This window comes from Strix aluco, chromosome Z (genome assembly GCF_031877795.1).
Source record: "Strix aluco isolate bStrAlu1 chromosome Z, bStrAlu1.hap1, whole genome shotgun sequence".
Classification (NCBI taxonomy): domain Eukaryota; kingdom Metazoa; phylum Chordata; class Aves; order Strigiformes; family Strigidae; genus Strix; species Strix aluco.
In genome coordinates, this window is record NC_133971.1 from 57,443,245 (window position 1) to 57,469,898 (window position 26,654).

The 26,654-nt window shown below is 38.0% G+C and overlaps 1 protein-coding gene and 1 long non-coding RNA gene across 4 annotated transcripts in view; one reads left to right on the forward strand and one right to left on the reverse strand.

Moving 5' to 3' along the window:
- ST8SIA4 (ST8 alpha-N-acetyl-neuraminide alpha-2,8-sialyltransferase 4) overlaps positions 1 to 25,921 on the forward strand; it is an 83,618-nt gene extending 57,697 nt beyond the window's left edge. For all 3 annotated transcript variants that reach the window (XM_074811857.1, XM_074811858.1, XM_074811859.1), the window contains one exon: positions 20,965 to 25,921. In XM_074811857.1, the coding sequence (XP_074667958.1) occupies positions 20,965 to 21,247 (283 nt within the window). In that variant the 3' untranslated portion in view covers positions 21,248 to 25,921. The remainder of the gene's footprint in view (positions 1 to 20,964) is intronic.
- LOC141918150 (uncharacterized) lies at positions 1,436 to 9,522 on the reverse strand. Its single transcript, XR_012621586.1, has 2 exons — positions 9,284 to 9,522; positions 1,436 to 4,298 (listed from the first exon to the last, which is right to left on the reverse strand). It is a non-coding gene; the product is annotated as an uncharacterized LOC141918150 (long non-coding RNA).
- Positions 25,922 to 26,654: the final 733 nt, after the last annotated feature.

The window sequence follows — 26,654 nt, forward strand, 5'->3', positions numbered from 1 at the left end:
TTTACAGTGAGTGTGGTGAAACACTGGAATAAATTGCCTAGACAAGTGGTGGATGCCCCATCCCTGGATGTGTTCAATCAGGTTGGATGGGGCTTTGAGCAACCTGATCTAGTGGAAGGTGTTCCTGCCCACGTCAGGTGGAGTTGGACTAGATGATCTTTAAAGGTCTCTCCCAACCCAAGCAATTATGTGATTCTTTAATTCATAGAATTTTGTATTTTACTCCATTATCTGTATTGCAGGAATATGTTATTGTCTAAGTATGTCACAGAAATAAGATATGCAACACCTCACTGAGAGGTCTGTCTCTTTCCACCAGACCTCAGGAAGGAGCTGATTTGCCAGAAAGGAAAACCTTTTCTCCAGAAGTTTATCTGTTAGCTTTCTTAGTCTGTAAAATGTACTCTAGGTCTGTTTTACTGCACCTTTGCTATGTACCTGTGTGCACATCTACTGCATTTGTGATCTCTAAATAATTTATAACTAACATCTTCTAAAATGAAGATATGTTTCACTCTTAAAAATGGTCACCAGAGGAACATACTGTGCTAGAATGAGTGTCAGCTGATGACTTCCATGACTCTGAAGCAAGGATAAGTGTTTAAATTGCTATGCCACAGAAGACTAACCAGGTTTACTGACAAAGATTCAGCACTCTTTTTGGTGTAAATGGATTCCTAAGGGCTTAAGTGGCTTTAAAAAATATATGTATGGATATTCTTTGCTTTTTTCAGTAGCTACCTAAGTAGTCTCTACTCTCCACTTCTCCTGTGGCTTAAAAGTCAAGGTGAAAAGTGATTAAGTGTGTTCCCAGAAGCTTGAACACTTCGAGAAAAGAGGTGAAAAGGAGCTGTGAAAAGCCTTATTCAGGTTTTTCTGTAAGAATGCTGAGCAGTTAAGCGCAGCCTGAGGAGTAAGGTGTCCTATATATATCAGCAAAAGGTTTGCTCAGCAAACTTATTTTAAAAGTTGTCATGAATATGACTTGCACTGTGAGGTAAACATGAAAGTAATGTCAGAGAAGATACATTTTCCCACACCATTGAAAAAATACTGTGTGGCTAATTGTAGATGGCAGTGAATAAATGATCTGGAAGACCAATGATAAGCAAGAAAAAAAGCCCTTCTACTGAAAATAAATTAACAAAAGTGACCTTGGCTTCCTGAAACTGTTAAGGAAATGTTGAATGGACCAAAGTTTAGGACCTAAGGAATTCTAATACAGGATCTCAGATTCACAAAAGAACTTGTTAGGTAGGTCTTAAAAATAATATGTCAACATTAGAGGATGTGCATGCATTCCAGCCTGGCCAGTAAGGCTATGAGAAGATGGTTATTGTGAAGTGGGTGGAGGAAACATGGACATAATGATCCTTCTACCAAGCCCAGTCTCTTAATAATAGCATTGGGTTAAAAACAGTTTCATTCTGCAAGCTTCTCTAGTGATCTTTATTTCCAATCTGATTCTTCAGATAAGATAATATTTATCACAATACATTTAAAATGTTATTGTTCAATTGCTTTGATTTTCGTCTTCCTTGTCCTGAAAAATATGTAGCTGTTTCCTAGAGATTCTGCATCAAAACTGCTATTTCACTGTCTTACATACAAGCACACACATGCACTATTTATTGCTTCTTTGCCATCTTTTTCACTTTGTTCTTTATAATGACAATGAAAGCATGACAATGGCAAGTCAAGTCCTAGCTGTTGTGCTGTCATCAGATTTGCAGTCATTCTTATCTGATGACCGCTAAACCCAACCTATGCTACCAGGAAAGTGTTGGCATCTTTCTCATGATCTCTGTTCTAGACAGATATGTAGTCTCTGATGAGAATCAAGGGTCATCGCTTTCAGTATTAAAGAAACAGTGCTGTTGCTTTTTCAAGTACAGTAAGGCAGTTTTAGTGAGAGACCTCAAAGAATTGCTTAAACATGCTAATTGCAGTCTTCAGGAAATATTTTGGAGACTGTATCTGTTACCTTTTAAGTCAATAGTTGTCACTGAATGTCTCTACCTTAGTGTTCTCAGTTTGCATCAGAAGACATTTGTTAAGTAAATGTCCTGATCATTCTCTTTTACTGCTCTTTATGTCATGGGAGGGTCTTAAAGCACATGTTTTTCAGATTAAAATGGACTGGAGCATTACTGTAATGGGTATGGTATGGACACATTACTGAAAATCTTAACCAAGAAGACTCTCCAAACCAAATGATTGTTTAGAAAGCAGACATTGGTTTACTGCAGCACTGGATGCATCAGGGATTTCTTGTCCTAACATGCACATGGAGGAAAAAAGCACACTCATTATATACATTAAAAAACTGAATATTTATATAATTCCTAAGAAGTACCTGCCTATTTCCAGGAAATCTAATGCATGCATTACGAGACTGCCTCTGTGCACGCAGACTCGCTTATCTTGTCTGTGCAAAGCATTCTGAATTGGGGAAGTGTCGCTCTTCAGCATGTAGGCTTGCTTATCTTGTCTGTACAAAGCTTATACAAAGGGGCCTGTTACTGGTATATTAACTAAATTGTTTAAGTCTTTGGTATCGATCCCCCCTTCAGAAGTAGTTAGATTTTCTTACTACTTCCATGTATTTTTCTCAATGGTTCTGTTAGTACAACCTATGCAGATTCCTGTAACAACTATAATTATAACTACACAAATTATTCCTTCCAACAACATGGCTCACCGTCCTTTTAGAGACCATCTGCCTAATCCTGGGAAGATTTTGTTGAGCCAAGTATTTTCTGCTGCATCCCTGATCACTCTGCTGTCTTCTGCTACTTTTCTCAATTTATTTAATGGTTCTAGCAGGTTATAGGTGATGTTTGTGATGTGGATACAGCACTGTTCTTTGTCTAACTTAAGATATCCACACACCCCTTGTTCTTCAACTAATAGCAAGTCTAAGGCTAGTCTATTTTGTAAAGCCATTTTAGTATTAGCTTAGACATGTTTATTAATAATTTGGAATCCTTTTTCAGTGGCTCTTGACAAAGTTTCTACTTGCCAAGTCAAATTTTTTATCAGTATTCGATTTTCTAAAGCCGTTGGTCCTGGTAATAAGAAACTTTGGAATCCCCAGTCAAATTGTACTGCTGTGGAATGCCCTGTCCAAGTATCAAGGTCTTTTTCTGTTTCAGTGTCTCTTAATTTCTCCCCAGTATTGGGCTTTGATTGGACTCTTTTTCTGTGTACAACATAGGGTCAATAATCCTAAAGTTATTTGTCTAGTTACTGTACTAAGTCACAGTCAGGTAGTCCAATATCCATCCGACGTGACCTGTGTCTTGTAACCTGGAGGCGGAATTTCTTTTCTACAGTCTTAATTTAAAAAATTGTATTTCTTGCAGTATTCCGTCATTATCAAAGTAGAATTTAGGATCAAGAATTTACTATGATTTAAAACATTGGGGCACCTCCAGTTGGCTTTGCTTATATAAATTGGTTTCATGCCCCAATTAAAACACCAGTCTACATTTCCTATATATTTCCAATCCCCTTCAGCTGGTCTGGTCCAGGGTTTGAGTTTCTTTTTAAGGTTTAAACATTCAGGGATAGTAGTCTCATTTGTGACACTCGGGGCAATGACATTCGTATCATAGTTCCAACATAATTTTTCTCCATTCAGGAGCAAAACTTCATTATGTTGACAGTCCCCAGTAGTCACATGCCAGCCTATGGTTTCCTTAGAGGGAGTCTGCAAGTCTTGCTGTTTGTGACACCTGCCCTTGGGATTTATGTAGTGTCTAAGACCTGCCTTTTTAACTGTGTCAGTAATATTTTGCCATTCTTTCAGGGAGGACATATTGACTGGTAATGATGCCCCAGGTTATAGGTTGTCTAGCCGAATGAGGAATCGGGATGCATGCTGTAACATTAGTAAGATTACACATTCTACCAAATTCCAGTATTAAAGTTAGAATTAAGTTTTCATGTAGGTCTGCACTGGTCTCTCTGTCTTCACCAACTCTTAAACTTCTCAGCAGATCTGCAAGCAATACAACTCAGAACTTCATAATTCCTGAGTTAATTTTAAGCATAAAGGTCCTTATTGTTTGACAGCCCATTTTGGTGATGCAGCTGTCTTAATCCTGCTGTGATGTATCCATGGAGTGACTCCTTCGAGTTTGACAGCTGTGTAGGTGGTGAGTAAAATCTGGAAGGGTTCTTTCCACTTTTCCTTCAACAGTTTGGCTGACCACATCCTCAGATACACCCATTCTCTGGGCTGGTATGGATGCACAGGCATGTCCAGGGATAGCAGTGTGCTCACAGTGACATACCTGTGGAGAGAGGACAGAACCTTTCCTAGAGACATAACATACTCTTTCAGGTAATGTTTCCTTACAATTTCAGATTAACTCCTCTTTCTGTCACCTAATAAAGTTTACCATATATGATTTCAAATGGACTAACCTTTTCTTTAGTTCTATGCTAGATGCGTATTCGTAGCAAAGCTAAGCATAAAGCATCCAGCTGCTTTATCTGAGCCTCTTGGCAAATTTTACTTATCTGTCTTTTTAGGCTTTGATTCATTCTTTCTACTTTCCCACTTGATTGAGGTCTCTATGGGGTATGGAGATCCCATTTTACCCCTAATGCTTTAGCTAAACTTTAAACGGCTTCTGCTGTGATGTGTGAACCCCTATCCTATAGGTACCCCAAATCTCGGTATTATTTCCTTAAGTAACACTTTGCTACTTCTTTTGCCTTGTTGGTATGATAAGGGAAAGCTTCCAGCCAGCCTGAGAAGGTATCTGTCATTACCAAAAGATACTGGTATCCATTTTGCCATGGTAATTCAGAAAAGTCTATTTGTCAGTAGTCTCCTGGACTCTTTCCTCTCTTTGTCACCCCTGGTAAAGGTCTTCAGGGTAAGTGAGGATTGTTCTTCTAGCATAATTCGCATTTCTTCACTATGTTTTTGGCCATTCCAGTCATTTATACACTTAGCACTTGTGTTTTCAATGCCTCTACCATTGCCTTAATTCCCCAGTGAGTTTCTTGGTGTGGTCTATTAGCCAATTCATGCATAATTTCCTGTGTAACTTATTTGATGTGAAGGATTCACCCACCACACTTCTTGATTTTTATTTGACTTTAATAGATTAACCAATTGACTGTCTTTTGGTGCATACTGCAGACTCTTAGGTCCCAGTTTCCGGCAAAACTAGCAATATTTGACTTTCTGCTGCTTCTTTTGCAGCTTTATGTGCCATACAGTTTCCTATATGCACTGCTGGACTGTTTCTGCATTGATGCGCCTTACAATGCCACTAGTCTAGGTAGATTAATTACTTGTAATAATTGTTGGATCGTTGGCCTGTATTTGACCGGGGATCCTTGAGATGTTAAGAGTCCCCTTTCTTTCCAAACGGTCCCATGAGCATCGAGAAAGGCAAACTTTCAATCTGTCCATATATTAACAGTTTTGTCCTTTGACGGCTCTAATGCTCTTAGTAAGGCTATGAGCTCTGCTTTCTGGGCCAAAGTGTTAGATAAGAGAGCTTTGGCCTCAATTACTTCCTCCATGGTTACCACTATGTATCCTGCTTTCTGCATTCCTACCTGCATAAAGCTGCTACCATCTATAAACAGGTCCCAGTCTCCTTTTCCATTCGCATGTCTTTCAAGTCTTCTCTGCTGGAGTATATCAGCTCCATTGTTTGCAAACAACCGTGAGTTAATTCTCCACCAAGATCAGTGGTTAGAAAGGTCACTGGATTCAGGATTGTAGTTACTTTCAGCTCCACATCATCTTGCTTCAAAAAATGGCTTGATATTTCAGCATCTGGCTTGGTGACAACCAGTGTCCTTTTTGTTCCAGAACTGCTGTAACTGCATGAGCACAAATAAAATTAGCTTTTGCCCGAGTGTCAATTTTCAGGCCTCTTGGATCAGTAGTACTGTAGCCACCACTGCTCGGAGACATGCTGGCCATCCTTTGTTGATTTTGTCTAGTTGTTTTGAAAAGTATCCCTTGGGTCTTTTCCACAATCCCAGTCTCTGGGCCAACACACCTAAGGCAATATGCAGACTCTCATGTATGAGTAGTTCAAATGTTTTTTCTAAATCAGGAGGCCTAGAGCCAGAGCACTCATTAAGGCCTGTTTCAATTTTGTAAACACATCCCTGCACTCCTGAGTCCAAACAAGGAGGTTTCCTTGCCCTTCTACAGCTTCATATAGGGGTTTGGCAGTGAGTCCAAAATTCATTATCCATAGATGACACCATCTGGCCATTCTGAGAAATGCTCTGAGCCCTTGTTTTGATTTAGGTTCTGGGATTTCACAGAAAGCCTCTTTCCTTTCAGTTCCAAGACTACGCTTGCCCTGGGAAATTGTGAACCCCAAATATGTTACTTACTGCTGGGCAATCTGTGCCTTTTTCCAGGACACCTTGAACCCCAGTAGTTCCAAAATGTTTAGAAGGTCTATTGTCATTTGTATGAATCCTTCTTTTGACCTGCTGCTAGTATCATGTCATCTATGTACTGCAGCAAGGTGATATTTTCATGCATCTTTTGCCAGCCCTCTAATTCTTTGACTAATTGATTTCCAAAGGTTGTAAGTCTATTTTTAAATCCTCGTGGTAATACTGTCCAGCTCAGTTGAGTTTTTCTACCAGTTGTAAGGCTTTTCCATTCAAACCTGAACAGTTCCTGACTCTTCATCTGCCAGTGGAAGGCAAAAGAATGCATCTTTCAGATCCAATACAGTAAACCATTTATCTGTTTCCTTCAGGGTGGCCAAAAGAGTATACGGGTTTGCCACTACCAGGTGGACATCCTGCACAATTTGATTTGTAGCCCTTAAGTCCTGAACCAATCTATAGTCTTCTGAATGCAGCTTTTTAACTGGCAGTAACAGGGTGTTGTATTCTGACTGGTGTTCTCTTAATAATCCAAAATTCACTAATTGTCCTACAATACAATTAGAACCTAATGGTTCTAATCCTTTTCTTGCTTCTAATTTAATTGGGTACTGCTTTTGTCTTACGGGTCTGGCATCTGATTTCAACTGGATGATTACCAGTTCTGCTGCTCGGGATCATCCTAGTATTCCTGAAGCCTGTACGAGAGGTGTCACAGCGTTTTCAGTTTCTTCTGGTATCTCCTGTAACACAGCTTCCTCCTGTAACATGGAGACTTTGGCATCCAAAGCTTTATCTTCAGGAATATGGTTTTGGATTTTTCCTTTTTCAAAAGTAATTTCTGCATTTAATTCAATTAATATATCCCGTCCTAATAGCGGCATAGGGCAATCTGATATATAAAGAAGTTGATGGGTTAACACCCTTTTCCTAATTCCAAACTTCAAAGGCTGGAAAAATGGTCAATTTTCTTTCTGCCCTGTGACACCAATAATTGACATTCTTTGATTACTGAAATTACCCTTGCATGTATTTAATACTGAATAAGTAGCCCCTGTATCTACTAAAAATTTTACTTTCTCATTTCCTAACCTTACTATAACCAGGGTTCTGCTGGGGAGGCTTCTGATTCTTCCCTCGGTCCTCCTCAGTCTGAATCTAATATCATCACCATGTTAACAGACTGCCTTGGCATTTCCTCAAGGCCCTGCTACCTTGATTGTGGACATTCCCTTTTCCAGTGTTGTCTCTGCTTACAGAAAGCACACTGCTCCTTTTCTAATGGTATTCCGGCCCTTTGTGCTCCACCAGGAAGCCTTCTTCCCCTCAGGCCCTGATAGCCCTGTCCTCTGACCCTACCAGTTTGCTGTACTATGGCTGCTGCCATTATCTTACTGTCTTTAAGCTTCTCTTTTCTCTGTTTTTCTTTCTCCACCTTTTCCCTATTGTTATATACTTTCCAGACACTAGATTGTCCCATAAAAATGTGGACCAACAAGACACCATTCACCTCATTCTACGAATTCAAATCAATATATTTCCTTGTAGCCTCCATTAGTCTTCAAAGAAAGAATAGGGATCCTCATTCTTTCCTTGGATGACCTGATACAATTTAGACCAATTCTTTGACTTTGAAATAGCATTCCAAACACCATACAAAATTGTTGGTATTCGATTAATAATAACCTTTGAGCAGGGATGTTGGGATCCCAGCTAGGGTTGTTGGGAGAAAAATTATCCTCTATCCATCCTTCTTGTGCGACTTGAATATGCACTCGGTCCACCTCCTCTCTAACTTTGGCCATAATAATTATTCTTTCCTCATAAGACACTAAGTGGTTTAAGATAACTTGCAGATCTTTCCAATCCAGATCATGATTCTTGAACTAGTTTCCATAACTGTTGCCACCTGTTCGGGGTCCTCCCTATATATGCCTGCCATTTCCTTCCAAGCATTTAAATCTGATACCGAAAATGGCATCTTTACCCAAAGTGGTCTGTCTGTTCCTACCGCTTGCCTGAGAGGGGCTTGTATGTTCTGAGCATTTCCCTGCCTAGACCTACCTGCCATCGGACTGAAACCTTCCTCCTCATAGGAACTACCCAAATCTCTATTCCTTTGTTCCCTTTGCCTTTTGTTCGCTTGTTCCCTTTGTCTTTCGTTCTCACCCCTTTTGCCTTGTGGTGCAATTTCCTGCTTATTTGTCCTTGCCCCTCTGCCCTTTCTTGATCCGACCAACCTCTCAACGTTCTCTTCCTCTTCTCCCCATTTCTCTTCATATTTGTTGCATCACCTGCTGATGCTACATACCGAGCAACAGTGCTTAGGCGGTATATTATTTTCTGCTTCTAGTGCTAATAGACCACTTTCACTTGCAGTCAAGCCACACTCCTTACGTATATCATAATTAACCCATAATACAAAGAACAAATTCACATACAGCATTTTATCCCATTTTCCTTTGCATCTACAAAACATCATTAATTGTAACACTGTATTATAGTTTATACTTCCATTCTTAGAACGTTTCTTCTGATCATCTAAAGTATACAAGGCCACCAATGATTACAGTATTCTATCAACTTTTTCCAAGTGAGGGGGTTGCCCCCAAACTTGCTCCAGTGTTTTAATATACATTCCAAGGGAGAGCACTTAAGAATTTCCCCTTCAGTAGCCTATCCAGCTCCCATTTTACAATTTCAAAATTACCACGAATACCCAAACAAAATCCAGACTCTGGGCATCTCGGTAGTATGGATTACACAATTGCACGCTACAAGTTCCAATACCAATAGCTCAACAACGCATACATAATTCAGATATGACTTACTTGTGAGCAACTAATACTTGTGACCAATGTCGTTAATCTCCCAGATAGCTGTTGCAGAAACTCACCCAACCAGGGAATTGGAGGGCCTCCCCGAAAATACTCTGGTGCATGCTGGAGTTCTCACAATTCCTCTGGTCCGTCAAGGCACTGGAAAACTTGTCCCATCTGGGTCGCCAAATTCTGTTACTGAAAATCCTAACCAAGAAAACTGCAAACCTAACAATAGTTTAGAAAGCTGACACTGGTTTATTGCAGCGCTGGGTGCATCGGAGATTTCTCCTCCTAACATGCACATCAAGGGAAAAAGCACACTCATTATAAACATTTTAAAAAATGAATATTTATATAATTCCCGAGAAGTATCCACCTATTTTCAGGGAATTTAATGCATATGTTAAGTACCTGCCTATTTCCAGGAAATCTAATGCATGCATTGCGAGACTGGTTTTGCACACACATTCGTTTATCTTGTCTGTACAATGTGTACTGAATTGGGGAATGGTCACTCTTCGCCACGTAGGCTTGCTTATCTTGTCTGTATGAAGCTTATACAAAGGAGCCTGTTATTGGTATACAAAGGGTCCTGTTATTGGTATATTAACTAAATTGTTTAAGTCTTTGCTATCAGACATACTGTACTCAGCAGTGTGTAAATCAGTTTGAGAATTACTTGTACGAAGGGTTACGGGGGTGGACTTTCACTAATATTGTCCCTTAAAAGAAATCAGTATGTATTTTCAAAAGGGCTATTGATGTACGTGCAAAATAGATTTAGAAGTGCAGTAAACAATTTTATATTTTGCTCTAAGAGTACCTGTAACTCAGCTAGTGTCAAAATAATGCTAATGATAGTATTGTTGTCCCAAAAATGGGGCTTCATCACCCAGTGTGCAGAGGCCCAATTCATACACAGAATGGAGGTATTTTCCTTTATTACGTGAATGTACTGCACACGTGCCTGTCCTGAGACAGTACACCATGGTCCCAAAACCTACGATTATTTATACACCCAATCTATACATATTCAATACACTGATACATATCTACTAAGTGATTGGTCATAATCTTAATGCTTAGCATATAAATTAGCATGCATGCCTAGTTTGCCCTCTCCGCCACCTTCTTTTGAGTCTGGGGTGTAATTAGAGTTGGTGGTCCATGGGTCAGTGGTCGTGATCTCCCCCTGCCAATATTACCTTTTACCTAGTTTCCTCATAGTTTGACAGACATAGGCAGGTCATAGCAGCTCCCTGTCTCTACTTCCCATTAATCCTTCCTAGGCTCCTGCTTTTTGACATGCATATACAATAGCAGATTGGTTTAAGGTTAATTATTTGTTTCTACCATCCTAGCAGCTAAGCATTTGGTTCTACAGTGTTCCTTGCAAAACTAACCTCTGATCTTTTAGCATTCCTTTTAATAATCCAACATTAGTATCTCTATGAATTGCCAGATAAATTATGTTGCCAGTTTGATCATTAGTATATTGCTCATGGAACAAAACCAAATAATTTTCAATTACACCTTGGTTGTCTTTTGAAAAAAAGACATCACTTTCTTACTTTGACATGTTCAGTGTTTTGGAAGCTGCATGAATCGCTTTTCACAGAAGCACGTGCAGACATTTCTTCTTAATCCTCTCTGTAACTTACTGTTGCAAAAGAAAAGATATACAGGCCTGGGCTAGTGTCTCTGCACTCCTATTGCTTTCACATAGCCTAAAGATTGAAATTTAATATAAGATATTACTTTACAGTCTTGTTCTTTATGGACCTTCTGGAAAACATTTTTACACTATTACTAGTAATTTACACTGATGGCAAGTATTCCTGTCAGTGAAATCTAAACTGAACTAGCTGTTAAATCATTGTTTCCTGTCCCACATAGTCTTTTTCAGAGTAATTTCAATTGCTTTTAAAAAAAATACATAGTAAGTATTCCAGCTGTTTCTGTGTGTTAATTGCAGAATTATTTGGAACGTTGTTTTGAATAGAAATAAATGTATATTGTTCATTGCTTACATTTGGGTTCATTTTAATTTCTTTTTTATTTTGTGAGGTTTGCAACTCCTGTTGCTTGGAGACTCTTCTGCAGGGGTTTACTATCTGCTGCTGGAACAAACCAAGCGAGACTCAACTTCTTAAACAAGTAGAGTGTTTCTAACAGAAACCTTGACAAATCAAAAAATATGTGGGCAGTTTTGAAAGTTCTTTTTTTATGAAGGAAGAATCAAGATTGAAGAATCAATCAGCATGGGCATTTTATATTTTGAAACTAATGGTGGTTTCACATAAAAAGCTGTTGTCATTGGTTCATCAAGGATTGAAAGGGTCTGTTCCTTTGGGTGAATGCTTTTATCAAATGGTTAAAGAGGTTTATTCATCCTGTGATCTCCTTCTAAACCTAGGTGAATAATTTATTTTTTTAGATGAAAACTAAAGGAGTTTGTGTGTTTAAATAAATATAAGTATTCTGATCGCTTGGAAATGTTGCAGAAGTGGGATAGAGTTCAGACATGTTCCCAGTCTTAAATGTATCCTGGTAATTAGTCCTGAAGGCTTTCTCCTTCATATATAGGCCTTCCTACGCCATACTATGTAGGGCCTGTGGAGGATTCCAGCTGTTACACCAAGATCTTTTTATGTATGAGAAAAGAGTTCATAGGCTTAACTGGTCTTAACTTTAGCAAGAGAATTAATTCACTGGCAAGAGAAGGGCAATGTTATGCTATATTTTATTCTTCTTTATTCTTAGCAGACCCTTTTCCTATTGAGGTGATTTTTGAAAAGTTCATTAGAGCAGTTTCAGGAGCAGATCATGCTAGAGCAATGGTGCAAAGCGAAACAGTCTCCTACACCAGGGAAGCTGAACCATTTTATTTTAAGACAGGTAAAAGTGAGCTTCAATATATTATTTTGCCATAGCTAGTAAAGACTATGCTCACAGTGGTTAAAATTTTCTGCAATGGCAATGACATCGAATGGCCGCCTATTGGCCGTGTTCTCATTTATCTGTGGCAATGCAAGGTATGTAACATGACTGCATTCACCATTGATATCACTGGTCTTTTCTTTCTCTTTCTAAGGAATATTGCCAGGCAGAGTCCAATCTCTCAAGTGGTCCTTGGAATCTGCTTTATAAGCAAGAATTTGAATTTAATTGACAATATAAGAGGAGGGGGTAAAGGGAAAAAAAGCCCAAACAAAAACAACCCTTACTATTAAAGTAGTGAGTTAAGTTTGGTAAAAAGCAAATGACAATTCTGGGGGGTATTTCAGCTCTTCATAAAGTGCATTATTGCTTTCAATGAAATGTTTTTTGTGTATGCTGTTTCAAAATAGTGTACATTTAAAACTGTAAAGTGATCTAACACACTCTGCAGTGTTTCCATGCTGGATGTCACACTCTCAGTATTATTGTTCACACTTCAATTCTTTAATGCTCTAGATTCCTTGTACAGCCTCCTGCCGAAGGCATATCTCAGTAAGACAAGGACAAATAATGCATTTTTAATTAATACATTCACATATATTGAGAGGGACAGTTGAAGGATTGTTCATATCTTGATGTGATTAATCCCACTGAAGACATGAAACCACAAGCAATTCATTCTGAGTTTGAGGAAGTTATTTTAGCTAACATCTTCTAGAGAAGGCAGACGCTGAGTCCAAGAACATAAAAGTGTCTGTTTAAGTAGATCCCTCTCTAGCCTGTGGTCTTACCAGTGCCAGGTGCCAACAGAGAGGCTTAGAAGAAAAGTTAGAAACAGAGGAAATTTCAAGCATTTACGCTGTTATATGTGCTTTCACGGCCAGCAGCTTAGCAAGCCCTTGAGAGGAGCTTCATCTGCACCACTGTGTTGTGAACTTTAACAATTTGTATCTTTTTAGTCAGTTGGCCACTGTCATCCAAAACATCCTGTGACAATGAATTCCACTGTTCAATGGTGTGTTGTATAAAAAAGTATTCATCTGTTTATTTTAGACCTACCGCTGAGTTAACTCCACCAGGTCCATAGTTTTTATGTTACAGCACTTGTTTTAAAATAGTCCCCATTTGCCTTCTTTGCACACTACATAATTTTGGATCTTTCTGCCATATCCTCACTTAGTTGTCTCCTTTTCAAGCTACTCAGTTTACTCTCTCCTCATACAGAAGTCACTTTATTCTTCTGATAGCTTTTCTCTGTGTCTTGTCCTGTTCTACAGTATTTTTTGAGAGAGTGTAATCGAGGCAATATACATCCTCTATCTTCTACTGACACAGACACTCTTGAGTAACTCTTAAATGTTTTGTCTTCTTTTTCACAATCTTTTTTCCCTATCTTCTTACTAATGCTAATATTTTAACTTTTCAAATACCATATAAGATTCCTCAGACAGCCCATTTAAAAATGCTCTTTCCATGTAATTACAGTCTGTAGAAGGAACAGAATTTCAGTGATGAGCAAGTGCCTATGAGTAGGTTTACTTGGAGATTAGCTTGCCACTCAATGAACAGAGCTTGGTATAAAATCCTTCAGGCTATTCAGGGTTATAACATTTATGTTTCCTTGGATTCAGTCTTGTCCAGAGAAAGGAGTTAAAAAATCCATTGAAATATACACTACCAGATTCTGATCTCATTTATACTTAGAAATCCTATGGAATATGTAGATATGGCAAATAAAGATGTTAAGTAAGCTAAACTATCTGAGACGACACATAACATTTTGAGTACACCCTTGGGAAAGCACATCTCATGTTGTGGGAGGATATAGGACTTGCATAACTCTATGAGAGAAAACAGCAAAGCCGTTTATTTTTCCAATAGTACATACTTATGCTCTCGCCAAAGCTCTTACTTCATAATTAGCAAATCAGCAATTAGACAGTTTTCAACCTTTTCTCCTATCAGCATAAGACCACTCTAACACGCGCTGTGCAGACCAATCACCTTCTTGTTCACGCGCTGTTCACTCGACGGTAACTTCTCACAGTTCAGTACTTTTCCACAGTTCAGTGTTGCAGCTATCTGTTGTTTTCCCCTGCCATCTTGGCACAACTCAGCAGTTTCTTATCTTTCTCCCAAGGCCTGTTTCTCATCAAAGCCTAGCTGTTGATTCAAAGGCTGTGCAAGGCTGACAGGCCGATGTCTCCCACAATCTCATGTTTTAATGTAGTCAGAAATCATCTATTTTGCAGTAGCAGAGTAAACAATTGTCATTTGAATTCCCCAGCATCCATTTAATGTAACAATGATTGGCATCAATTGTTGCATGTATTAGTCGTTGTAATACAGTCTTGTCAGAAAATCATTTTAACATTAACTATTTTTAAAACAGATGTCTATATTTTTATGTGTTTATTTGAGTTTAATTTTGTCAATAGCTGCAAGAAGTCATCTGGTAGTAAATGCTATTCAACTAACATTTCTTCTGCAATTACGCTGATAGTAGTACATTCCATTTTGATAAATGTAAAGGTATCTTGCTACATATGGTGAAAGTCTGGTGGTTTTCACTGTAGGTTAAACCATAGGTGATACTTTGACAGAAACAGATTCAGTATTTTTAAAGGCCAAAATATTGAGGTTCCATAAACACTAAGACAAATATAAGTGTCCAAGCAATCTTTTAACAGTGATTAGGCATGTAAAAAATTTATGTATCTGATATTCATCAGGGCAGATTTTCACATATTTAATTGCTTTTCTTACAGTTTTCAGGTGTATAAAGAGTTTTTCCACTCATACTTCTTTCCTTCATGGTTCCTTTCATTTTTGGAGATCATTATAAATCATATCAATTTACTGTTGACACAAGCCTTAAGACCAATGTACAGTACAGGTGATTTGTAACTTGTACTGCATTGTCCTGTTTCAGAGCCCAGTGGCGAAGAACAGTTTACAACTATTGAAGTGTTGTACCAGTGACTGGGGGCAATTATTTTGCCAGAAGGTTACTCCTGATCAGAGAAGGAATGTTTTATATTCTGCTCACACTCTATTTTTCATTTGGTCTCACTTTATTTCAAATTTCTTTCATGCAAGGTTGAGTTAAATAGTTTAAGGTCAGCTGAGGTTAAAAAGAGATGAATGTTTGTGAGGATTGAAAGACACAATAAAAAGTTAAAAAAAATAGAATGTACTCAAATGTATATTTAGAAGTCCAAAGCTCAAGGAGACTGAGAGTTTTTTGACACCAACAGAAGCAAATTCTTAAATTCTTACTTTCCAGTGTAATCCCATTGATTCTGGTGGAGATACAGCAAGTGCAGGGCTGAAGGTTCTTGGCAGAGAGTTTTCCAGTTTCTCCTTCTTTACTTGGAGTGGAAAGCCTCCTTCAGCTCCTGGGACGGCAAGAATTGGCATCCAAATGTGCCAAATTATAAACATGTTATAATAAAGGTATCTGTAATTTGCCCTGTTGACTTGCACACAGTTTAGGACCACATCTAGCCTCCACACGCATCTCTGAAGAAGTAACACCTTAAGTCTTTGCCAGCCTTTGCAGGCAATTCTCTGCTTAACTTACATTTCCCATTCATTAAATTGTATCATATTTTTTCCTCAAATATGTAAGGTTTATTTTGTATTTTCACTCTTATCCTTTAATTTCCACCCATGTTATGTGCAACTTTCTTTTGATGGAGAACTACTGATGGCTACTGATCATAGTTTTCAAATCAGCTTTTCTCCTAGATAGTAGGAAACTGTAGTATTTTACTACAAAGTCATGGTTTTTTTCTTGCTTATAGTAGTATGAAAATAAGCTTCCAAGAAAATAACACAACCTTTTCATTTCTAACAGTAGGATTTAGAATTTATTGTTTGTTGTCAGTGTAAGAACAGAACATGATTTTACCTGAGAAAGATAAGTCCCTTTTAAAAGGGACTTGCTTCATGAAGAGACACAGAGTTGTACATTTTTACTAAGTTTAGCTGGTGAAATAACTGAGCATTTTATGAACATCCTGTACTTTGTGTATGAGGGTAGAGCACTGGATGTCATATACCTCAGTGGTAGCAAGGCTTTCGGCACTGTCTCCCACAATATTCTTGCATCCAGGTTAAGATATTGTGGTCTGGTTGACTGGACAACCAGATGTGTGAAAGTCTAGATGGATGATTGGGCTGGATGCATAGACCCACAGGAGCCTTATGAAATTCAGCAAGGAACCACCTAGGTTCCACACCTAGGAAGGGGTAAACCCTGCAGCAGTACAGGCTGGGGACTGACTGAGTGTCTGGGATCAGCTCTGCTGGAAGGAACCTGGGCATCTTGGCAGGCAGCAAGAGCACCAAGCCATCAGTATTCCTTGGCAGCAAAGGGCCAAAAACATCTGGGCTGTATTGACAGGAGCATTGATGGTCACATGAGGAAAGTGATTGTACCCCTCTACTCAACACTTGTTAGACCACATCTGGAGCCCTGTGCTGTATTTTGAGCCCCCCTAATACAGGAAAGATAGTGGCCAAATGCAGCAAGTTGAGCTTAGGCTACAGAGGTGGTTGGGCTGGAGGACAGGCCCCATCAGCAGTGGCTGAGGGGCCCTACTTTGAGAAGGAGGTTAGACTAGGGATCTGCTGACGTCCTTTCCAACCTGAATGATCCCATGATTCTGGTAAAAGTAATTACTGAGATGTTTAGTTTTTTTACCCATGTCTCAATTTAAAATCAAATTACTGTATCTAATAAGTCTTTCTCCTTTACCCTAGTTTTCGTTATTATGTTAGTAGAGGTAAAGAAGACTCTGTGCCAAAAATTACATTTTTACATACAGAATATTAAAACATGCAAGTCTTTTATTTATGGTGTGGAACTACATGTAAAGAACTCTGTTTTGATAAGAAAGTAGCATTAAAAAGGAAGGAAAAAACATTTTCTTTATGCCTAAAGCAAGAGAAAGTATTAAAAAAATGCTGGCACGAATCCATTATTGACAATACTTATCTCCAGTCTTAACAGAAGTACTGAAAGATGTCTTTGATTATTTTCACTTTTATATGTAACATACACTGAAACATGCAGGAGATCACTGTTCAAAATTTAAAATCACGTGAAATCTCTTCGTAGCATGTATGCCCGTTAAAAAGAAAACATTGTAGAAAAGAGCTCCATATTGGACTGGATGAAAGAGAAGGTCTAAAGTGTGTGGCCATGACTTACTACATAATATGTCTAAGGCAGGTAAAAAAGTTTCGGAGGCAAAGATGCTTGGATTTGGGATGAAGAGCAGAGGTGAAAATAGACAAGATAATATCAGAACAAAGGAGTAGGAGAAGAAAGGCATCATTAGAAGAGCCATTACCTGGTTGACCATACCTTCTTTTCATGAGAGTTTTGCAGTCCCCTGCTGTGATCAGGGTGTCCTTTTAGTTTTTTGGTGTATTGTGCTATTTTTAGTTACCACTTGCAATTTTGATAATTGTTAAGTGTAATTTTATAAAAATCAAATACATTAACATTTCTAAATTAATTTAAGTACTGAACTGGCCTTCATTATTTCAGGTAGTTCAAGATACTCTACTCTTGCATGGGTTTTTTTTCATGTTTGGTGCTGTGTTTTTCCCTTACCACTGGAGGTTTATTTTTAACTTCTAAGTGTTAAGCTGAAAGTCATGATACATTGCCAGTGTCTTTACTAAGTTGCCATCAGCCATCTAATTAAAAGTAATTTGAAGTGAGATCTATTTCAATTCAAGCTACTCAACTTTAAGTCAAGAAATGAAGTGTGTTTACACGTTGGCACATTTCAGTAAATTCAGTAGCCTGCTTTAGAGCATGGCCCCACAAAAGAGTTGTTTTAGCATAGATATCAAGAGAACAAGTGACTGGAGCATTGTAGTGGTGCACTGTGTGGCTGCAGCCTTCCACTTAATAGTGGTGCTTGTTAGTGATGTTTAAATAGCAGACTCCATTTTCTAACATGGCAAAATGCACTTATTCCTTTGTCAATTAAATTTATTCCTATATCCAGCGTGAAAAACAGGAGTTGGTCATGGGTGAAGATCTAGAGATTAGTTACAAGAAACAAGAGATTCTTTCTCAGATCTGTGATAAGTTGCTTCCCTCACACTGTAACCTTAGTTATACAGAAAATGAGTGCATCGCAGATAAATAGGTAAGAAGGGTATCTTTAGGCTTAAAACTAAAGTTATAACAAAACTCCAGAAACTGAAAGCAGGTACAGAAGTGCTTATTGGTTAAAGCATATATGACATCAATCAATCTCTAAACACCAGCCTTAACTAGGTTTCATATTAGAGTAGCTACCAGAAAACTTCAGCGAGGAGCACGGAATGAATCTAACTTTTCATTCATTGTATTACGTGGGTTTTTTTCATCTGAAGTAGAGTTGATCTCAAGTTGCAAAATTTTGATAGTAAGTACAGCAAGTACTATTTTTCATTTTTCATATTTTTAAAGAGAAACCAAACAGTTAAACTTCCCTTTTGTATGATATCTGAATATGACAAGCAGAAGAAAAGATTTACTTTTATATTCTAAAATTGTGAGAGGCTCTTTGTAACATCCTATTCCTTCATCACATTATTCCTGTACGGAAGCTGTTAAGTAAGATGTAGCATCCTTTCCAATTATTTAGATCCACCTGTTTACTATTAATTTCATTCTCTGCTGTGATCATCCTATTCCTGAAAGGGTGAAATTCAGCTGAGATGATAGCAGTTGTGTCCTGCAGTACATCAGGTTTGATTGCTGTTGGGCTAGAGACACTCACGTAGATGACTGACTGCGTGTGATTAGAGTGAGTACCAACTTTTGAAGAGACAAATACCCATTTCTACAAAAGTTAAATAATTAGTTTTCACTTTTAATCTGTTTTGCTTTATCTGTGATATGAAGTGCCAAAAGTGGTCAGCTTTTTTTCTTCAATAATTTTTCTATGAGCAAACATTTTTTAAAAAATCTTCTAGAATTGGAGTGTCTACTTTGACTTGTCTTGTTTTAAAATGTTGCGGTTTCTCAGAGTAGGAAATAAACTACTTAGCATCTTATCTCAGAAACCTCTATCTGAAAACTCAGGTTTATGAAAACAATGAAAAATGTATATGTAATTCATTTGTCATTTGTACATGTAACCATTCCCCATTGCATTTGCTTCTTAAATATGCTTTTTTCCATCCTGCTTTTTACAGCCAAACAAAATTCTGAGTCATTCCTTCTGTTGGCTTTGGAGAAGCAATCATTCAGCGTAGAACTGGCTTCTGCTTGCAGAGTCCTTCAGGTTTCAAAAAAGAAACTGAGCACAACACACACACAAAAAAAATATATTTCCCATGCATATGTATCTGTGATTCAAAGACATCAGCCTTTAGGCCAAATGGTTTTGGCAAAAAGTGAAACTGAAAAGACCAGTTTCAATGGATGGTTATTTTTAATGTTGCACAACATCTGATGCTTTTAAGGCACTTTAAGCTTTGATTAAAGACATATTGTTACTATCCTATCTCATAGGTGGGGTGTTCATCCTGCTACACCACTAAATGCCTTTAAGGCAATCTGGTTGCATATTCAGAGTTCCAACCTTATTGTAACCTTGCTTTAACACAAGGCTAACTCTGGTCTGATAAGGCTTATCTCCCTTGACCCTTTGTCTGGGCTATGGTAGAAACAATTCACAGCCTATAACTAACAAAGAATATAGTGATACAGTGCAGTGTGTCAGGTTTGTGTGGTAACACTGTGTGAAGACTTGCTTACTTGCAGCCACTCATTCCCACAGTTTGACCAGTACAACTGTGTGTGTGGCTGCTGTTTATCTGAACCAGCAGAATGACCAGGTTTAAGTTTCTAAATACCCTTTTTCGTTTCTATAAAGTACTAACAAACTTTACATTGAATCAGGTTTGGGAGAAGTGTTTTACCAGTAACAGACTGGCACTATTTTACTGAACTTTTATTTTTAAAGGTTGGGAATGTGAAACAATGTTGGTGGCAGATTTTTAAGGTACTGCTGTGAGCTACATGCTGGAGTCCAGTTCAGTTCTCATATTCTTTCTGCACCTACCCACCATTTGCCTCTTTGAAATCTCTCTGCATCTTGTAAACCCACAACCAGACATGTTGTTACTGGCTCAGGGAAACTGTCCCATAGCTTCAGTCGGATCTGTGAACTGTTGAATACAAAACAAAACCTTTTTAAAATTATTAGTGTAAGATTTTGCTTTTCTGGAGACTGCTGTTAACAGCCAAGCTTTATATAATTAATCACAAGCAAAGTAATTAAAGCTTCACTTCTGTTTACTTCTGAAAGTTAGATTCCTAATATGTTGTGTTTATTATTTCCATTTACTTTCTATTTAGACAAGCAATCTGTGAAGTAGTCACTAGGCCAATCAGATATTCAGTGTAGGGCTGACTTGATGAGGTGAATTGGATACTGCAGGAGGTCAAAGTTTATAGCAATAGACTGTTCCCTTGTCTGGCTGAGGAAGTTAACTGCAGTTTTCTAGTATTTGCAGGCATCATGACTTCTTGTTAGGGTTAAAGCCTGAACTAAGAACCTTAGTTAGACAGCTTTTTTTCAGCACCGTGTTAACTAAGATCTCACTTTTCTTCTAGGTGGAATAAAGGTGTGACAAAACAGGGTCATCATTTATGATCTCAGTTTAGAAAGAAGAAGAAAACTTTCGCTTTTTTTATAGTGTAAAACGAATGCATAATAGATAAAATAAGTTTACAGGATTTATTCATACGAAGTTGTATGAGAGTTTCTTAAATTTACTTTTTCTATCTTTGCAGCTATTGGCTGACAAACAAGGTCCACATTAAACGACCCAGCACTGGTCTCCTCATGTATACTCTTGCCACCAGATTTTGTGATGAGATTCACCTGTATGGATTTTGGCCATTCCCAAAGGATGTACATGGAAAACCAGTCAAGTATCATTATTATGATGATCTGAAATACCGGTACTTTTCTAATGCCAGTCCTCATAGGATGCCATTAGAGTTTAAAACATTGTATGTATTACATAACAGAGGAGCACTTAAATTAACAACAGGGAAATGCGTACAGCAATAAAGCCCATGTAAAGTACAATAAGAAGTACAGAATACACACTTCATCATAAAGATGTTGTGGAATGACAGTGGGATCTCAGTGAGGATATATTTCAATACCCACTAAGCCATCAGAAAAAGGAATTTTATCAGAAGTACATAACCAGCTGTTATACCTGTAAAGTGCTATATAACTAAGCTATCTTGACTGCAAGGATTTAAGTAAGTGCCACTTTCACTAAGAACAAAGCTTGAATGTATACTCAGTAGTGTTTACAGGATCCAGTGACATATTCATCATTAATTAAAGGAGAAAAATATATCCTGCTTACTGCTGACTTGATGCTGTGGTCAGACAGCCCACAGAAGAAATCCCCGGTGGATAGAATATTTTCTTGAGCAAATCAACCAGGCTTTGGCAGAAAAGATCATGATGGAATTGAGTAGAAAAAGTGAAGTCCATAAGATCAAACAAATTAGTAAATGCCTTCAGTCAGAGGACTGGTTTTGATCTTGTATTATAACCTCAGCTTTTGTTTCTGTTTTTCTTACTGCTATTGGTTGGGTTTTGTTGCTTTTAAGTATTGGAGCCCTTAAGGGATTTTGAGGATGTTATGAATAATTAAAAGTATATCTCTTATGAAATTGTCTTAGGAAAAATATTTGTGAGAGTGGAGGGAAACATCAAATATTTTATCAGTTGTTATTGTGCTGTATCCTGCTGTCACACAACTCTTGATGTCCCAATTATTTTTCTAGCTACTGCTGTCAGTACCTACTACATGGAACTACTCAGAGGTCATTCTGATCCATTTTTAAAGAGAAGTTTTTCTGTTGTGTTCGGATTTGAAGACATACAAGAAGGTGCCCTTATTTTTGGTACCAAAGATTACTCATACACATTTTTACCTTCCCATGAAGAAAAGGTCTAGATTTAGTATGATGTTTTCTTCCTACTGAAGGGAATGTATTCTTTATGTTATTTAAATTTTTGAATTCAGCATCTCAAAACAAAGCCTCTTTACTGACTTTGCATATAGAATTTCATTCTTCAGAAATATCTGCAGGAGTAAAGAAATTATTTCGTGTATTCAAATATATATACGCACACAATTTTTATTTCTGATGGAAAGAAAAACACAACACAAAGTCTAAAGGAACTCAGGTGACATTGGAACACATCTAAAGGAAAAAAAAAAAAAAAGACCTAGCCAATTAAATGGAAAATAAAAGATCAAGCAGTTCTTTTAAAACTTAAATTTCTAATCATGCTGGATGATTATCGCTAATATACCCCTTTTGTATCAGCTTGATGTTCTGATGTGTAATTGACTGAAATAACACAGAGCTGCATTATCTCACAGTGATTTTTTTGAGTATCGTTCTTGTTTATCCACAAACCCAAGAATTCTTTCACTTTCTTCTTTCAAAAAAGAGAACAAGAAATTACAGGAGGGTAGGAGAGGGTGGAGTGTCAGTGCAGCATACACTAAGATACAAAACCTGGCTGCATATGCTATGTTTTAGCACTAATGGAGCAGGTAAATGAAGAACACCATGGTTCCACCATTTTCATGTCAGGCTAGGCTAAGGAAGAGGCATGCAGATACAATGTATAGGTATTTTCTTGTTATGTTTTCAGCTCTACCTTAGGTCCTCATCTCCACATACACTATTTGGTGTATCTATTGAATTTTGAACTAGCTTGAGTAGTTTCATATGTAGCACAACACAAACATTTGCTAGCTAAAAGTGCCATTTATTACCCATTTTTCCTCTTAAGTTCACATGTGTTTCATCATGCATGACTAAAGTCCTGTGATTATGCAAATTTAGTAGCTAAATCACTGCCTTGCAGACAGTTTTGCCAAAAGTTGATGGCAAATAGAAATTCATTCTGCTATATCTAAGACACGGTAGCATCTTTCCTTATTCACCTCTGTCCTATCCAGGACAGTTTACTTTGGCTATATGCTAAGGTATGGGATGTGGTCCTAACATGATCACCTCTGAAACCAAGGCATCATGAGGAACTAAACAGCAGTACAGATTGGAATGTGTTTTAATTTGTTGCTGATAAGCCAGAGGGCGTTATTTGTACACTGTGTAAACTTGCAGTGTAAAATAAGGTTATATCCTTGATGGAAGTTGGGCCTATTCCTGATCTGTTAGGGTTTTGCTGCTGTTGATCTTTCAAAATATATTTCATATACATTGACAGAATTTATATTGAGATAAAGAATTCATAGATGCCAGTCTCACAGAAGCTCAGAGCAGCATCTTGTTAGCTTTATCTTTTCTTCTAGGAACATCTTCTCTCTAGTGTCAGGCCATCAACAAAAAGGGAATTCAAGTAGACTAAAATATTAACCGACAGGTGATTTTTTTCACCTCAGGGAAGGTTTTAATAACCAGTTGATTATTTCTCTGAAAGCAAGGTAGATGGAGACACTAATTCTTATGGTAGTAAAAAAAAATAAAATTACTTGTGTAATTGCATAAGTGAAAACAATGAGATGTAAATAGGAAAACAGATGAACAAGTCTGCCTTTGGAAGTCAGTGGAAGAAGAAAAATTTGGCCTGAGCCTGTTTTGCAAACTTCACATTTGATTCTCTCTGAGTGAAGTTAACTTTAGTACATAAGCCATGGAGTCCTATCACTAAATTTGATAGAAGAGGGTGATACAGGGCAAGGTTTCTCCAACTTGGTTTGGCACAAGACATGACAGTAACACCTACTTTCAAGACAACAGAGTTTGCCCATACCTTCTTAAAACTGGGTCTTAACCTCGTCTCCTGCAGGCTTTCCACCTTCAGTACTGCACTCTTCTGTCACCATGAGCCATGGTCTTACAGGTCTCCACCATCATCCACAGTCATCCTTCTCATAGCACCCACCCCTCAAACTGGCGCCCAGTTTGCCTCCCACACCAGGTGCCTCCCCACCAAAAGCATATGACTCCTCAATCTGCCCTAGCTTTATCCTGAGCTGAAGTGTAATGTAGTGAGTAGTAGGTTTCAAACCATCCTCTGAGACAAGTAGCAGTTGTAGTTTTTAACTGTGCAGGTTTTCACAGGACTAGGAGTCATTTTACTCTATTGGTCTTGTGTAAGATCTGTGTCCATGAGGAGCCCAAAACTTCAGGGGCTCCCTGATGTGTAGTTTGTTGTGATGCAAATTGTCTGGTTTTAGGAGGTTTGTGATCACCAGTTACTGGTTACTCTAGGATGACCTTAGGTGGGATATGCACAGAGCTTTTCCTGTTAGATTACATGACCTTGGTTGTTAGCCCTTTCATTCTTGGGAAGCTGTAGCAGTGGTCTCATTGCAAATTCCCTTTCTTACCTTTCCCTTATACTTCCTGGCTCTGTATTGTTCTGGGGCTCCTCACGCATTTCTGTTGAGGCATCCTAGGTCCTAAATAAAAAAAAAAAAAAAAAAAAAGATTATTTCCACTGCATGACTCTTCTTCCCTAAAGGTGACCCAGGACGTAGTACCAAAGGCTTAGCTGCTGTATAAGGACTTTACAGTGGAACAAATTTCACCTCATGGTCCTTCCTTCACAGGGCAGCAGTCAACAGTTCAAGCTTCCATAGCTGCCTTGAATGATTCTGGTTGTTTATATACATTCAGACCTCCTCTGCTGCCTATAGCACAAATCAGATAAACAGGCTTTATTATTATTACAACACATCCAACACTATCTAATACAAAGTAGATAGGATAAAAAGAAGAAGGATCCCTAATATTGTTAGGATACCTGCCCTAGTGAGGAACAACTGAGGAATGCCCATCAGGTGAGTGTTCGTCAAATTTATCCTCACATCAGTCATACCAATTGCCAGCTATGGTTCCTAAATGTATGTTAAAAATAAGAACTGGGAACTACATCAAGACAGCAGTGAGTGTGTATTTTTCCAAATCTTGTGGCAGCTTTACATTGAACAACTTGATTTCATTCGGAGAAATTTATTGTAAACTGTTTATTAACGTACATGTTAATGTTCCTGTGGCAGAGGGTCTTTCATATTTCATAAAATTAATAAATAAATATATTTGATTGTTAAGTTTTCAGCTTTGGGACAGTTCTCTCTCCTACAGCTCTGAGCCACTCTCCAGATAAAAGATCTACTGAACTTTTCAAACCTTGGATAGTTTACACAGTCTGATGTGTAATAAGACTGTATCATTCTTTTGTTAAACAATATAAGCAACGTGCTTAAGGTCAGCACTTTTTCTCTAGTTGACGGCAATTTGAAGAAGACCGGGTGTGGGTTCAGTACCTTTTTTTAGTATTGGATTTAGCAAAGTGCTGAGCACTCTTTACAGTGACTTTCCTGGGAGAGACATGTCCAGGATTTAGATGGGGATCTAGATTAGCGTATTTCAGGATATAACTCTGAAATTGCACATTATTTATTTTTAAGAGCACTGTTACTTTGTGTAGGGAAAAGCACAATTATTCTAAATGTAAATAAAATAAAGAAAAAGCGTTTACAAGAGCTTCATTCCTGCACAGTACTATTGCTACTGAGCATATGTAATACACTGTCTGTGGTTTAAAGTATCGGTATGTATTCTGTCAAGATTGTTATGTTTGACACTGTTAATATTAGTTTAAGTACACCTATGGGGATTGTTTTTTATTTGTATAACTGTAAAATAAAGAATTCTTTTTCCTTTTTTTCTCCTATATTCAATTCCATATTCCTCTGTAACATAGTTGTAATAATATTTTTCAACTATGTGCTATGTAAGGATATGTGGAATGAAAGTGTCTGCTCCTTTAAGGTGTCTGGTCAAGGACTTTCTCAACACAATAGGGGATACTAAGAAAAGGAGGAAGCCATAAATAAGAACACAGAGACGCAGACCTGACCAACAAATTATAAGGGAGGCAGCAATGGGAACCAAACTGATCAGTTACTCTGTCTGGTAAGGATACATGAAGTGTAGGAATGTTTATTCCCGTAAGATTATCTGATCAAGAACCTCTTCAAATGGGATACTAAGGAAAGGCAGAAGCAATAAAGTATATGGAGACACAAAACTGACATGCAAATCATAATGGAGACAAAGACAAGAAGTCAACCTCATCAGTCACAATAACTGAACAGCTATCAAGAAACTGCAGGCAAACAGGACTTTCAGCTGATAAGGATGCAGACCTTAGGGTCCGGGATGTTGGAGAGGGGGTCGGTGGGACTGTACAAATTGATGAGGCAATGTGCAGGGGAGGAAGAAAAGAGGAATAGACAGAAAAGAGGCCAGTTGCATGTGAACCATGACCAGTCAGTATGCTTGTCTGGTTGGACCCTGTGCCTGATTGCCACAATCTGTCTGAATTTCCCATTAAATCTTTTCTTAGCTATCTCTCTGTGTAATCTCTCTCTACATCCCATGCGTGTGAGTGCTGCAAAGACTCA